At 36.7% G+C, this 13418-nt stretch overlaps 1 protein-coding gene and 1 pseudogene across 7 annotated transcripts in view; both read left to right on the top strand.

The window, feature by feature from the left end:
• The window catches only part of PIK3C2G (phosphatidylinositol-4-phosphate 3-kinase catalytic subunit type 2 gamma), a 352007-nt gene that overhangs the window by 89694 nt on the left and 248895 nt on the right, over positions 1-13418 (top strand). For all 7 annotated transcript variants that reach the window (XM_042991840.1, XM_042991839.1, XM_007072860.3 and 4 more), the window contains 3 exons: positions 1560-1593; positions 6692-6887; positions 9354-9476. In XM_042991840.1, the coding sequence (XP_042847774.1) occupies positions 1560-1593; positions 6692-6887; positions 9354-9476 (353 nt within the window). The remainder of the gene's footprint in view (positions 1-1559; positions 1594-6691; positions 6888-9353; positions 9477-13418) is intronic.
• On the top strand, positions 2225-4994 carry LOC122240180 (annotated as a pseudogene).

Here is a 13418-nt window from a genome sequence, read left to right on the forward strand (position 1 = left end):
TAGCAAGTTCTTGATTACAAAAAAAAAAACAAAAACACCATGATTATCCTTTGTTTGAGAAACTGGGCTTTAAAAACAAACTTAAAGCAAAATTTTTAAAAATGTAGCACCAATTAAAATGGATTTAACATATTAGAAAATTATGTTTGCTTTCAGACTGAAACCTCAGTTTTGTGAAACTGTGTATCACTATATACAGTTTTCATGATAATGAAGTTATAACCAGTAAAACCTAAACCACTAAAGTAATTCTAGGTCTCCAACAAATAGAAACACAAATAAACAAACAAGCAAATAAATAATAAAACCATACTAATGAATATGAACTAAAATGACAAAAAATATAATTTCAGATAGTACTGTTTTATTTAGAATATGGTCACAAGTGTTTTACTGTCAGTTTCTTTAAATCTCCTAAAAATAAAGAAATGAGGGGCGCCTGGGTGGCTCAGTCGTTGAGCGTCCGACTTCGGCTCAGGTCATGATCTCACGGTCTGTGAGTTCGAGCCCTGCGTCAGGCTCTGTGCTGACCGCTCAGAGCCTGGAGCCTGTTTCGGATTCTGTGTCTCCCTCTCTCTCTGAGCCTCCCCCGTTCATGCTCTGGCTCTCTCTGTCTCAAAAATAAATAAACGTTAAAAAAAAAAAAAAGAAATGAAACTATACCATAAATCTGTATGATTCTGCCCACTTGATTTTTTTTTAAGTTTATTTATTTATTTTGAGAAAGAGAGAGCATGAGCAGGGGAGGGGCAGAGAAAGAGAGGGGGAGAGAATCCCAGGAGAGGGGGCTCAAACCCATGAACCGTGAGATCATGACCTGAGACAAAGTCTGACGCTTAACCAACTGAGCCACCCAGGTGCCCTTGATTTTGCCCACTTCCATCCAGCCCTCTTTGCATAGCAGCGCAAAGCTCGCAACTGAACGTCTGCTAATAATAAGAACTGGACATACTACACAGAAAGAATTAAAATGCACTTATTTCAAAAACTTATTTACTGCTAGGGAAGGAACTGAGTTTAGCCAATATATATAGAACTGTTCTAATAACACTAAACAGGCTTGGGGTGCCTGAGTGACTCAGTCGGTTGAGCGTCCAGCTTCGGCTCAGGTCATGATCTCATGGTTTGTGAGTTCAAGCCCCGCGTTGGGCTCTGTACTGACAGCTCAGAGCCTGAAGCCTGTTTTGGATTCTGTGTCTCTCTCTCTCTCTGCTCCTCCCCTGCTCGTGCTCTGTCTCTCTCTCTCTCAAAAATAAATAAATAAACATTAAAAAAATTTTTTTTAAAAAACACTAAACAGGCTGAATTTATTCTAAATTTTTTTCAGTCAAAAAACCTAGATTGTTTATTAAAACATTCAGAATGCTTTCCTTTTACTTTATAATTTAACTTCCTTCTGTTTAGTAAGCAACATTGATACATGATAACAATAAATATTTTGTCTTTTTATGATGCAAGAGAAATTTCAGTGTTTAGATCTGCATATAATCAGTTTGGTTGTTTTGTGAATTTGTTTTCTAAATAACTATTCTGTCTGTGAACTTATTTTTCTTTTTCAGAATTTTCATCAAAATTCAGAGACTTCAGCAAAAGGTAAAACATACATGTACCCACGTTTAAGAAACAGTTACAGAAACAAAAATAATTTAATTCTTTTCAATTTTTTATCCAAATATTATGGTAGCACACGCACACAAACATTTTTTGAGGCATAAATGTTTTGCTAAACTGTTTTTACTGATGGAAATGATTATTCTGCAAGTGAATAAAAATCAACACTCTAAACTTTTAGCCTGACATTTTTAAGAAATGGGAAAAGTCAAGAGGTCTATAAAAAAGAAAGGAATACTGAAAATATTTTTATAACCATTCCAAGAACTATAAAATGTTATTTAGCTACTTATATTTTGATGTAAGAAGAGTCTAAAAAATAGCAGATGTCTTTCTTCAAAGTCACTAATTTCAAATTTAAATTAAAATAGTATTTGAAAGACCAATCTAACATAATATGTAGGAGGATTAGGTCCTGGAATAATTAGTGTTCACAGAGGCTCCGAGCCTATAAAACTGCAAGCCACAGGAGGACTTTGCCTCTACAGAAAACAGTGGATATGCAATAGTGTGGTATAGAGCAAAGGATCTGGCTTTTGGAATCTGGTTAATTTCAACTCTGCCACTTTTTGACTCTGTGATCTTAGGGAATTAAACTCTTTGATTCCCCAATATGCATAGCAGACATGATAGTTACTCAATGTGCAGGGTGTGGTCAGAGTTGTTCTTGCTTGCACAGGCAAGTGGTATTTGGCGTATGAACCCTGTGAGTATCTTCAAGGAAACAGACTCACATACAAACGATAGCCCCAACCTGTCCTCCATTCCCTTAATCATTTTTAGGAGAAAGTAATGTGCGGAGGGATATCCTCTCTACTCTAATTACCACCACTCAAAAGAAGACATTCAATTACATTTGAAGAGCTCCCTCCTTCACATCACCGAGAAATATGGGACGGCAGAGGGCATGGAGATAAAACAAACACGCACACAAACAAACTGTACTGGCGCAAAAATCCCTGTTCCAGGCATTCATAACTCCAGAACATCATTAAGGAAGGGAAAGGATGGACGCTCCCTAACAATATCACTAACACAGAGTCCAAGTGATACAATGAAGAGAGAACAAGCTGGAGGTTATGTCAGATGGAATTGGCCCTCTCTTCCTTTCTTCTAGGAATGTTGGAATAAAATCCCTTCATTCCCTTATATCCCTAAGGGCTTGGGATATAAGATCCCAGAGAACTGTGTAGGAATGTTCACAAAGACTTCTTTTTAATGCTAAATCATCACAGATTCTAATTAATGCATCTTATTTTTTTAAACTTTAAGTTTATTTATTTATTTTAAGAAAGAGACAGAGAGAGTGCATGAGCAGGGAGGGACAGAGAGAGAGAGACAGAGAGAAAGAGAGAGAATCCCAAGCAGGCTCTTCACTGCCAGTGCAGAGCCCTGCGTGGGGCTTTAACTCACAAGCCATGAGATCATGACCTGAGCCAAAACCAAGAGTCAAATGCTTAACTGACTGAGAAACCCAAGTGCCCCTAATTAATAAATTTTAATCAAATATATATTGTCACTATTTCTCAATTTATGACACTATAACTCTATTCCCAGAGTAAAATCAGGTGTGATAAATGTTATTACTCCATATTTCACCACCAACCCCACTATCTTGAGTCCCTAGTACATTTCTGATGATATGTGAAATGGACTCTTCATCCAGAGTTCTGGAAGTAAAGCATAATGCATAAGCACACATCTCTATACTACCTCAAAGAAGCAAATTATAACCAAGAACTGTATTTCTGCAGAAAAAGTCAAGAGTAGAGTTTGAGTAAATACCCAGATAATTAAGATTTCCCAAAATACATGCTGGGGCTTGAATTGATAAGAGCTCTGACCCAACTTTATGATTTATTTTAGATGTGCATTCATTTGCACAAGGTTGGGAATTATTAAGAAGTTTATACTTCCTGATTCAGAGTACCAACAGCACAATGTGGGGACTGGGTAACATGTTTCTATAAATTTATAGTTCCCTGCCTCCTGTTGTTCAGGAGAATCCCTGTTGGTCGGCCTCAAGAATTTGAGTCTTCTTTAAAAACGATTTTTATGCTGCTTTACTCTTCTGTTTTATTAACTGCTACTGCTGATTTCTCTGAGAATTTTAATTAAGGCTTATTTCATGCTGCTCATTCCCTCAGACTGATTTCAACAAAGGGCACCATTTTAAGTAAAATGTGGCCATCTTATAAATTTTGTACAAACTTACGAATAACCAAGTGAATAATAGCATGTGTTGAGCAACAAAAGAATGTTTTAATTATGGACAGAGCTTCTGAGGGACAGGATGGGGTTCAAAGAAGCTCCCTGCTGAAAGTGGCATGATTTTTGAGTACCAAATTGTCTGGTATTGGAACACTGCAGACTGATGGAGGAAAAAGCTGGCTCTTTTCTTTTCTTTTCAAAACAACTAGAAACTACAAGCAATTTATGCTTCAGAAACAACTTGACGAGGAAGTGCATGCGTTTGAATAAATACCAGTACTATGTGACTTGACTTGGCACACATCAAATCAAATCAAAATCACTGCCCGTTAACAACGTAATTTCAAAGGACGCGCTTACCTGTTCTCTCGGTGACTTCTCAGCGGCAGATCTCGGCCGCCAGGCCCTTCTCCCTGGAGTTGGAAGCACCCAGCGCAAGCCCAGAGCCTAGTGGAGCCGCCGCCACAGTGGGCGGGGCCACGTGCCGCAGGGGTGTCTGGGACCCCACCAGGTACTGGGAGGCCCACAGACCCTGATCAACATCCGGAAGAGGAGCCTGAAGTCTGCAGGAGAACTGATGCCCCGGCTGGACCATTACAAAGGCAAGGCCATGCGGCACATCTTCATCATCAGGCAATCCCAGTACCGGGTGGACGCCTCTTCCGATTGCACTACCGACTCTCCTAGGTCGCAGACAGGCTAGGCTGACTGGTGTTCCGACTGGTAAACTTGGGATTGAAACTTAATAAAATCGACCATTCCTCCGTGACCCACGCGATAGAAACCACTGACATCATCAGCAAACACGTGCCAAGGGTCTGCAAAGTCAGCACAGACCTGCTGAGGGAAGGCGCCCATATCTAGCTGAACGAGCTGAATCGGCCCAAGTCGCACTGGAAGCCCGAGACTGAGGGTATTAGGAAGACAGAGCCGGAAGGGAAGTGGCTTACTAAATTGCATCCACCTGGCTGATGCCAGGCAGCAGAACGGTTCTGAAATCTGCCATGCCACCTTTTGCAACCTGATGTGTTGGTGCCAGAGTTCTTTCAGAAGGCTGGCACCGCCTCTCCCTCAACAACCGCGGCATTATCCAGCTGGTGGTCTGGTCTAGTTGCAGAGTAGCGCTCAGGGCCCTCAGGGACACAGGGTTCAGGCCTCCTGATAAGATCTAACACTCCTGAGGAGGGCCTCGAGGCCCCGCTCTCCTCAGTGCTGTACCCAGCTGGATGTGGGTGTCACCAAAGAACACAGATTCCCTCTCTGGCTTCCCTCCACAAGTTAAGCTGCAGTTCCATTTCATTTCTCCAGGACGACGTGGCCGAAAAGTAGAAATATCTAAAGTGTGGCATTTCAGTACTTTTCTTCTGGCCCGGGAAGGGAAAGAATAACATTCAGATCAGATTAGGCTGATTTCTTTTTCAATAGTTTTCTGCCTTAAGCTGTCCAACCAGAATAAATTTATAGGATTTAAGGAGGCCTGTTTCGGGGATGAGACTGAAGCCTGGCAGATTCACACCGAGGAGCTCTTTGACCATTACCGTAGGTAGCTGTGCCACCTGCCTGGAGGCCCCTTCAGCAAAGCCCATCACGCATGAGGGACTCTGAGGAGGGCACCAGAGCTTCCATTCACAACTTACTTCCCTTCATACATTCTTTTCATTTCCTAAACCCTTTATCACTTAAATATTTGTTAAAGATTTTCTTGATTTGGGTTAAAAGATGGTAATTTTTGAGCTTTTAAATTAGAGTTTATTCTTCATTTAACTTTTGAAACACTATCATAGTTGAGTATTAAAACAAAAACAATTGCAAATGAGTGAAGTATATTCCTTCACTCATTCACTACTGCATACAAAATGTCGGTAGTTGGTGTTATTTAGTGGCCCCATGAAGAGGTCTGACACTGAACACCACCCCTAGGATAATGTTCATCATCCTCAAAAACTTCACCATTATAATGACGCTATCTTTCCTGATTTTGATCAAAGTCCACTACCTGAACTACCTGGTCCATTTCATCAGTCTCTTCCACTTCCTTCCTCTCAGGAAGGAATTTTATTGGGAGTTTATTAGGAGAGAGAAATCCAGGAAAGTTTACCTTAAATTCCGTGATTAGGTGACCCTTTCCATATGGTCTATGAAATTGGCATGCCTTCATTTAGTACACACTTAACAGCTATTAGCCCCTATACTTAGTCATTTTTTTTCTCATTTTTTTTCCTTCGTGACAAGTCACTTTTAGGAATAATCAATAAACTCCGTTTAAACAACTAATAGTAAAACTTAAGTAAGTCTTCAATTTTGAAGAGATTTAGTAAGCATTATAAATCTTTCATTTCAAGCTTATTTCAGATCTCAGCCAGGTACTTTTACTGTTCTCCTTTTACAATAGCACAATGTATATGATTAGTGTTCAGTTAATGGTAAACATAATAGCATAGTCAAATTTATTATGATTAATTTTTAGATAGTATTTGTTTGAAGTACTTCTAAGCCATGTAGAAAACATGTTCCTTGTCTGAAAGCTAATTCTTAACAATCATAAACTAGAATAAAAAAATATTTCAAATTAAAGAATGCCAAATTAATAATCCAAAACTCTGATCTATGATAAAAGGCCATGATTCCAAGATTTTTGCAACTGAAGATGTGAAAGCTTATTGATTATCTACACAACTATCAACTAATTCAGGCTGCATAGAGAGGCACAGATGGCTAATTGGTGTCAGTTGGTAGATGGTCATTTTAATTAAATTTTATTTAAAAGTTATCATAAGAAATTTCAAAGCTGTAATTGATGGCTTATAATGAGTATGGCCCTTCACAGATGACCTGATTTCTATCCTTCCCCCCCTCTCCCCCACCTTAGGCTTGATAGAGAAAGTGACAACTGAACTCTCCAGGGCCATCTACCAGCTAATCAGTGTCTATTGCCGCAGCTTTTATGCAGATTTCCAGCCTCTAAATATACCTGATGACATTTCCTATGTAAATCCTGGACTCCATTCCCACCTGAGCTTCACAGTGTATGCAGTTCACAACATTCCAGAGACTTGGGTGCACAGGTGAGTGGTGGTGAGTTTTTCACAAAACTTTTAGTTAATATTTACATGGCTTCTAATTATAGTATAATTTGTCTTGTTCTTATTTGCAGGAGCGAATATTTTATAAGATTTTGAAATGTAACCAGTGTAAATTTATCTTAATTCTTAAAACCATTTTTAAAAACTTCATTACCAAATGTGCATTCCTTTTCCCTCAAGTCTTCTCCCATTCTCCATATTAAAAATAGCTGCATATTGTCAGTATATCATTATAGAAACAGAAAATTCTCAACCTACTTTATGTAATTGCCCTAATTTTTTTTTAATGTTTGAGTTTAAAAGACCAATGCTAATTAACAGAACAGAGGGATAGCACACACAGGGAGAAGTACTTAATAGAAAAAAAAAAATCACTCTGATACCCATCAAGTTGTGAGTGGTAAATGTTTTGTGAAATTAGTACCTTGATAAAGTGGGAATTAGCCAAGAGTAATTTGAGTTACATTGGAAATTAACCACAATTATGCCTGGAACATTGCTAGATTTTAGGTTGGCTCCATTATGTAGTATTTTCTTTAATAACATGATTAGATTCATATTATGATCATTATTTTATTTTAAATGCTTATTTATTTATTTTTGAGAGAGAGAGAAAGAGAGAGAGAGAATTGGGGGGAAGGGGGAGTGCAGAAAGAGAGGGAGACAGAGAATCTCAAGAAGGCTGAGTGCTGTCAACGCAAAGCTGGATGCAGGGCTTGAACCCATGAACCGCGAGATCATGGCCCCAAACAAAACCAAGAGTCCGATGCTCAACCAGGCACCCTTATAATCATTATTTTAAATGCCTTATGGATTAAATCTATAGTAGAATGTGTATTAAATCAATTAAAGTTGATAAAAGAATAGTAACTTATAAATGGATTTATTGTACCCACTGCATTTAGCAACTCAAAGAAAAGCTGAAACCTTTCCAATAAATAGACAAAAGAAAATGCTATCTGTATTTTTGAAAATAACTGAACTGTACACATATTTATAAAGTTAATTAGAAAGAAAAATTGGCTTTTGTATGTAAAAAACATTACCTATCTACACATACACATATTTCTTTAAATCCATGGGATGATTCTTTTATGCCTTTTCTCAATTTTTTGAAAATTTAAAGGTCTGATGTATAATATAATAAATATAATAAAATAAATTTCTTGCATTTTTTAACCATTAGCAAATACTTATCAATTTTAACTAACATGGAAGAACTAGCCAGATAAATACTGATAACACTATATGCACAGAGCCTGCATTTACATATGGTGTGACAGTTTTGTTTGTTTTTTTTTTTTCCATTATTTTTCTATTCTCTGCTTTATTTCTGCTCTAATCTTTATTATTTTCTTCCTTCTTTTAACTTTGGACTTAGTTTGTTCCTCTTTTTCCAGTTCCTTACATATAAAGTTAGGTTGTTTATTTTTGATATTTCTTCTTTTCATGTAAGTATTTACTGCTATAAACTTCTCTCTTAGTACTGCTTTTGCTGCATCCCATAAATTTTAGTATAGTGTGTTCATTTTCATTTGTATCAGTATTTTTTCTAATTTCCCATTTGATTTGTTTTATACATTGATTGTTCAAAAATTAGAGACATTTTGCTTCTTAAGAAACTCATATTTTTTGTTCTCCCTAGTGTCTGTTTGTGGTACTACAAGTTTGCCAGTGCAGCTGTAAGCTCCCCAGCTCTTTTTGGTTCTCAGCTGCTCCCTGCCAGGTCCCATCTGTGCTATGAGTTAGGTAAGACAGAAACCAGTCTCTCAGGCCACCACCCAAAACACTGAAACATTGGACTCACACTCCGACTCTTTTTCTCCCTAGGAAGAAGCCAGAAGTTTGGATGTTCTCCTCTTCATTTTCCAGTGAAGAGGGAGAAAAGACAGGGGCAAGTGAATTTGTGCTAGTTCAAATTAGATTTGGTTTAGGCATTTAGATTTAGGCAGGACAGAAACTAGTTCCTTGGATAGCCCCCTAAAAAGTCTGAATGCTGGACATATGTTCCAGTTTTCTCTTTCCCACCCCAGGGAGAAGCTGGGAGTTAGGTTTCCTCCTGATTACACTACACTCTACTGGGGAGGAGTTCTGGAAAAGCAGTGCCACAAATTTTCCTACTGATTTCTATGTGACTGGTTTGCACTTGCCTGGAGTGCAGGACACTCTTGTTTCTAAATTTCTCACAAAGGGAATTCATCCATGTATTGCTGAATTGGTGTTTCCATGAGGGAAGGAGGGTCTAGGGCTTCTTGTTGTACCACCTTGCTGATGTCACCCAACATGAATTTTTAAAGTAATTTTTGAGGTATACTTTATACAAGCAAATATAACTTTTTCATTTGACTTTTAACTATAAAAATAATTGATCCATATAGAAAACTGGTTTCTTTATAGTCTTCAGCTTATTGAATCAATTTTTTAAATTTTTATTTTATTTTTTTTTAGCTATAAAACATTTTCTTTTTCCTGTTGGCTTACATATGCTGGAAAGAAGTTGTGCCAAGTGAGAAGCTACAGAAATATTCCAGTCAAAAAATTGTTCTTTTTCTTGGTCAACTGGAATGAAATGTAAGTTTAATCTTTATTTTGGCAGGATCATTTATCTAATAAAGATCAGGGATTCTTTTTTCTCTTTTTTTTAAACTGAAAGATGTGATTTTTTAAAGATATTACCAGTTGATGTGATTCAGTGATGTGATAAATATGCTCATTCTTGTAGATAACTGAGTGCACAATTCAACAGGTTAAAAAAATCCATTTAGAAACCTAGACAAGTATCCAATTTACATCAACGAATTGATCACAAAGGGAAATTGGAGAAAGTAGAATTATTAATCATTCACACACTATGGATATAAGAGATACCCTCTATTTGGGGCTGAGGGAAATAGATTCTAGATATAACAAAGAAGAAAGAAAATACCTAATAACGTATGTAATCTCCATTTTCCTATGAGAGCCAATTATAAATGTATTTAAACAATCATGTTTTTTGATAATAATTATGCCTTGTGTAAACTACCATCTAGTTTTGGGAGACTGGCACCTACTTTCTCATTTAATGGAGACTTGTTAAAACGTGAAGAAAAAAGCACCATCTTGACACAATCCATGCCTTCCTGCTCCCTTGTATCCCCTCCCTCCTCCTCAAGTCTTTACTTTACTCAGAATCTCAGGAGACTCAGGCCCTGGCTATGGCTATTTCATGATTACTTCTGCTTTATTTCATGATTGCTTTTCCTTGCTGTTCCTATGACATTATTCCACTAGCTTTCAGTCATTTCTCTGGCGTCTCCAATGCTGCCCTTACAATCAATTTTCTTCCTACCTCAAATAGAAAAAAAAAAACCCAACCCACTATCCCTCAGCCTTTTCACAAGATCTGGCTTGGGAGATGATTTGACTCCCCAATATTGTGCTTTTTCTCAGAGAAATATGCGTCAAAATTTCTAGGACTCCAAGGATGTTGTTAGATAGTGCCATTTATCCCAATCTTAGTGTTACTACAATCAATGGAGACATGACATTTGGCCTTCAATTTTTAAATTCTCCATAGTTCCTTCTATGCTAAAGCAATTCCTCCTTCCTCTAGGACTATGACAACATTTATCTTCCTTTCTTTGGTTAGGTTCTTAATTCCTTTGACCAAAGACCTGTTCTTTAATTACAAAATCCTCTTCTATTGCACAAAATGAATTCTGCTTATACAATTCTTCAATGGCTCCCCAGTTCTTACAAGATAAAATACAAATCCTTTAGCACAACATACAAGGCTCCTAGTGGTTTGGCCCCTGCCTATCTCTGCACCTTTATCTTTGGAGTTAGCCCCACTCCCTGCCCCTGTACCCAGTCTTTCTGCATCTGATCTATTTATCCTAACTATAAACTGAGAAATCATGTCTCTGCTAGGGGTCCTCCATCTATCAAGAGCACAGTGCCTTTACTGCCCACCTGTCCTTCAAGACACTCTTTTACCTTCCCTATAAACTCTTTTTACATCATTGGAAATAATTGGCCACTTTTTCTTTTATTGGTTGATGTGAACCTCAATCTACTCTTATTGAATGTGTTTGCTTATATTTCTGTTTGACTTTGCCAAATGAAAAAAAGATCTTTTGTTTTTGATATTTTATTTTATTCTATTTTTAAAACTTTCCATTCTGTTCCTGTCAACACAAGCAGCATTAGATAGAGTAAGAGTTCAGTGTTTATGGACAGGCAAATGAATTTCATGTAACACGTGATTCTTTAAAAATGTTATTAACTAGCTCAATGACTAAAATTATTTTTCTGACTTAATTAAAACTTATTCCTAACTATTTCAAAAAATCAGATTAATTTTCAGCTGATAGATATGTGCTATCATTTAAACAATTCAAGAAAAACACCTAGTAATTCTAAAGTCAATTTAAAAAATCCTCCTCCCAAACCCCAAATAAATTGAAAATCATTAGTGTTGTTGGAATAACTACACTGATGTATTTTTCTTCTGTTCCTTCAAGGCTGTATATGTACTATCTTTCCTGTGAGTTTTTGATTCCCCCAATAGAATTAGTGACCTCAACCTAGAATTATTTTCATTTGATTTCATTTCTATTAAAAATGGAATTAAAAATTACCATTTTTCTAGGTGCTTGTAGCATTCTTTATGTATTTCAACATGTATCTATTATACTATAATTGATTATACATTCCATTACTAGGCTGTACACTTAAGGACAGAAAATTTGTTATTTAATAATGTATGACATAGATTTGACATATTTAATCATCATAGTATATCCAAAATATATTATCTCATCTTAACAACAAAAATATGAAACAGGTATTGTCATCCTTTTTAAAAGATCAGTGTTTTGAGGGTTATGAAGCATAATTAACTTCTCCTAGTTCCCACAACCAGTAAACGGCAGAACTAGTGCTCAGATCTACTCTCACTCCAAAGCTGATGTTTTTACTGTGATTTCTATACTATTTCTTAAAACATATAAAATCCTTGGCAGAGTATTTATAGTCTATAGATAGTCCTCGCATCTTAAATTTAAATAAAGCTCCATTCTCTTACCAGCAGCTACCCTGTGTTTTTCCTCTGCTTTATAGCAAAACCCTTCCAAAGAGTTGTGTATATTCACTTTTTTCATTTTTTCCCCTCTACTCTAAAATATACTCCAGTTAGGCTTTCATCACTCTGTTTCACTGAAATTGCCCATTAGAGTCACTAGTGACCTGCATAGTTAAATCTAATGTTGGTTTCTCAGTCTTCATCTTACATCCTCTATTTAGGAGTATTTGGCACTGTTGCTCTCACCTTCCATCTTGAAATATGCTCTCCACTTGGCTCCCATATTCTTTTCGCTTTCCTCCTCCTGCACAGGACATTACTTCTCTATCTTCCTCTTTTCCCAGACTGATCATGATCTTAGCACTTACACCTCTTTTCTGTTGTGTCTAAACTTACTCCTTTAGTTTTCTTTTACCATCACATATCCTTAAATGCATCTATATGCCAACAACTCCAAAAGTTATATCACCAACCAGGCATCAGTCACAAACTCCACATTTATACACTCAACATTTCTGAATCAATACTGTAAACCTTACATTCCAAACTTGTTCTATCCTTGGATAGCCACCTTGGATGATCCTTTTCAGTTCCAGTTGTTCAGATCACATCCTTAACCTGAATCTCCTGCTCTCAGGAAATCCTACAGGGTCTCTCCTCAAAATATTTCCAGACTATTACTTCTCATAACTTTCATTGGTATAGGCCCCCATTCTCTCTCTCCTGAATTACCAGTGTTTTATAATGGTCTCCCTACTTCTCTTGCACCTCGATAGTCCTTCTCACACAGTGGCTAAAGTGACTTATTTTAAAAGGTAAGTCAGGCTATGCTTCTGATTCTGTGTCTCCCTCTCTCTCTGCCCCTCCCCCACTCATGCTCTGTCTCTCTCTGTCTCAGAAATAAATAAACATAAAAAAATTAAAAAATAATGTGATTCAGGCTATGTTATTCTTCTCCTTAAAAATACTGAAATGGCTCCCAGTTTCATTCAGACAAAAATCAAAGTCCTTACAATGGTTTATTGTTATATATGTGTTAAAAGGAGAGTTCTAAACATTCTTACTTCATTAAATCTCCCATTTTTATCAAGAGAAACTTACTCTGATCTTAGGAAAACTATCTCATATGGAAGAAAAAAGTGTTTCAGAAAAATTTTAGTGTTTATTCATTTTTCAACAGTAGAGTAGGCAAATATATGGTTAAATCTATGCCAGCTACTTGCATAAAAAGAAGCAATCCAACTTTACTTGTTGAATTGTCTCGTATTTTTCTAACTTTTTTGTATAAAAGTTCACTCCTTTAATTTTTCAATAGCTATATAGAAGTTAAAAAAAGATTTCTTAGTGAGTATGAGATTATTCTGGCTTTAAAGATCCATATGTATGCAAGAAATGAATAAATAACTATTTAGAGAGCATGTATTCTTACCCTAGAAGAATTTATTTTT

Source organism: Panthera tigris, chromosome B4, assembly GCF_018350195.1.
Source record: "Panthera tigris isolate Pti1 chromosome B4, P.tigris_Pti1_mat1.1, whole genome shotgun sequence".
NCBI classification, from domain to species: domain Eukaryota; kingdom Metazoa; phylum Chordata; class Mammalia; order Carnivora; family Felidae; genus Panthera; species Panthera tigris.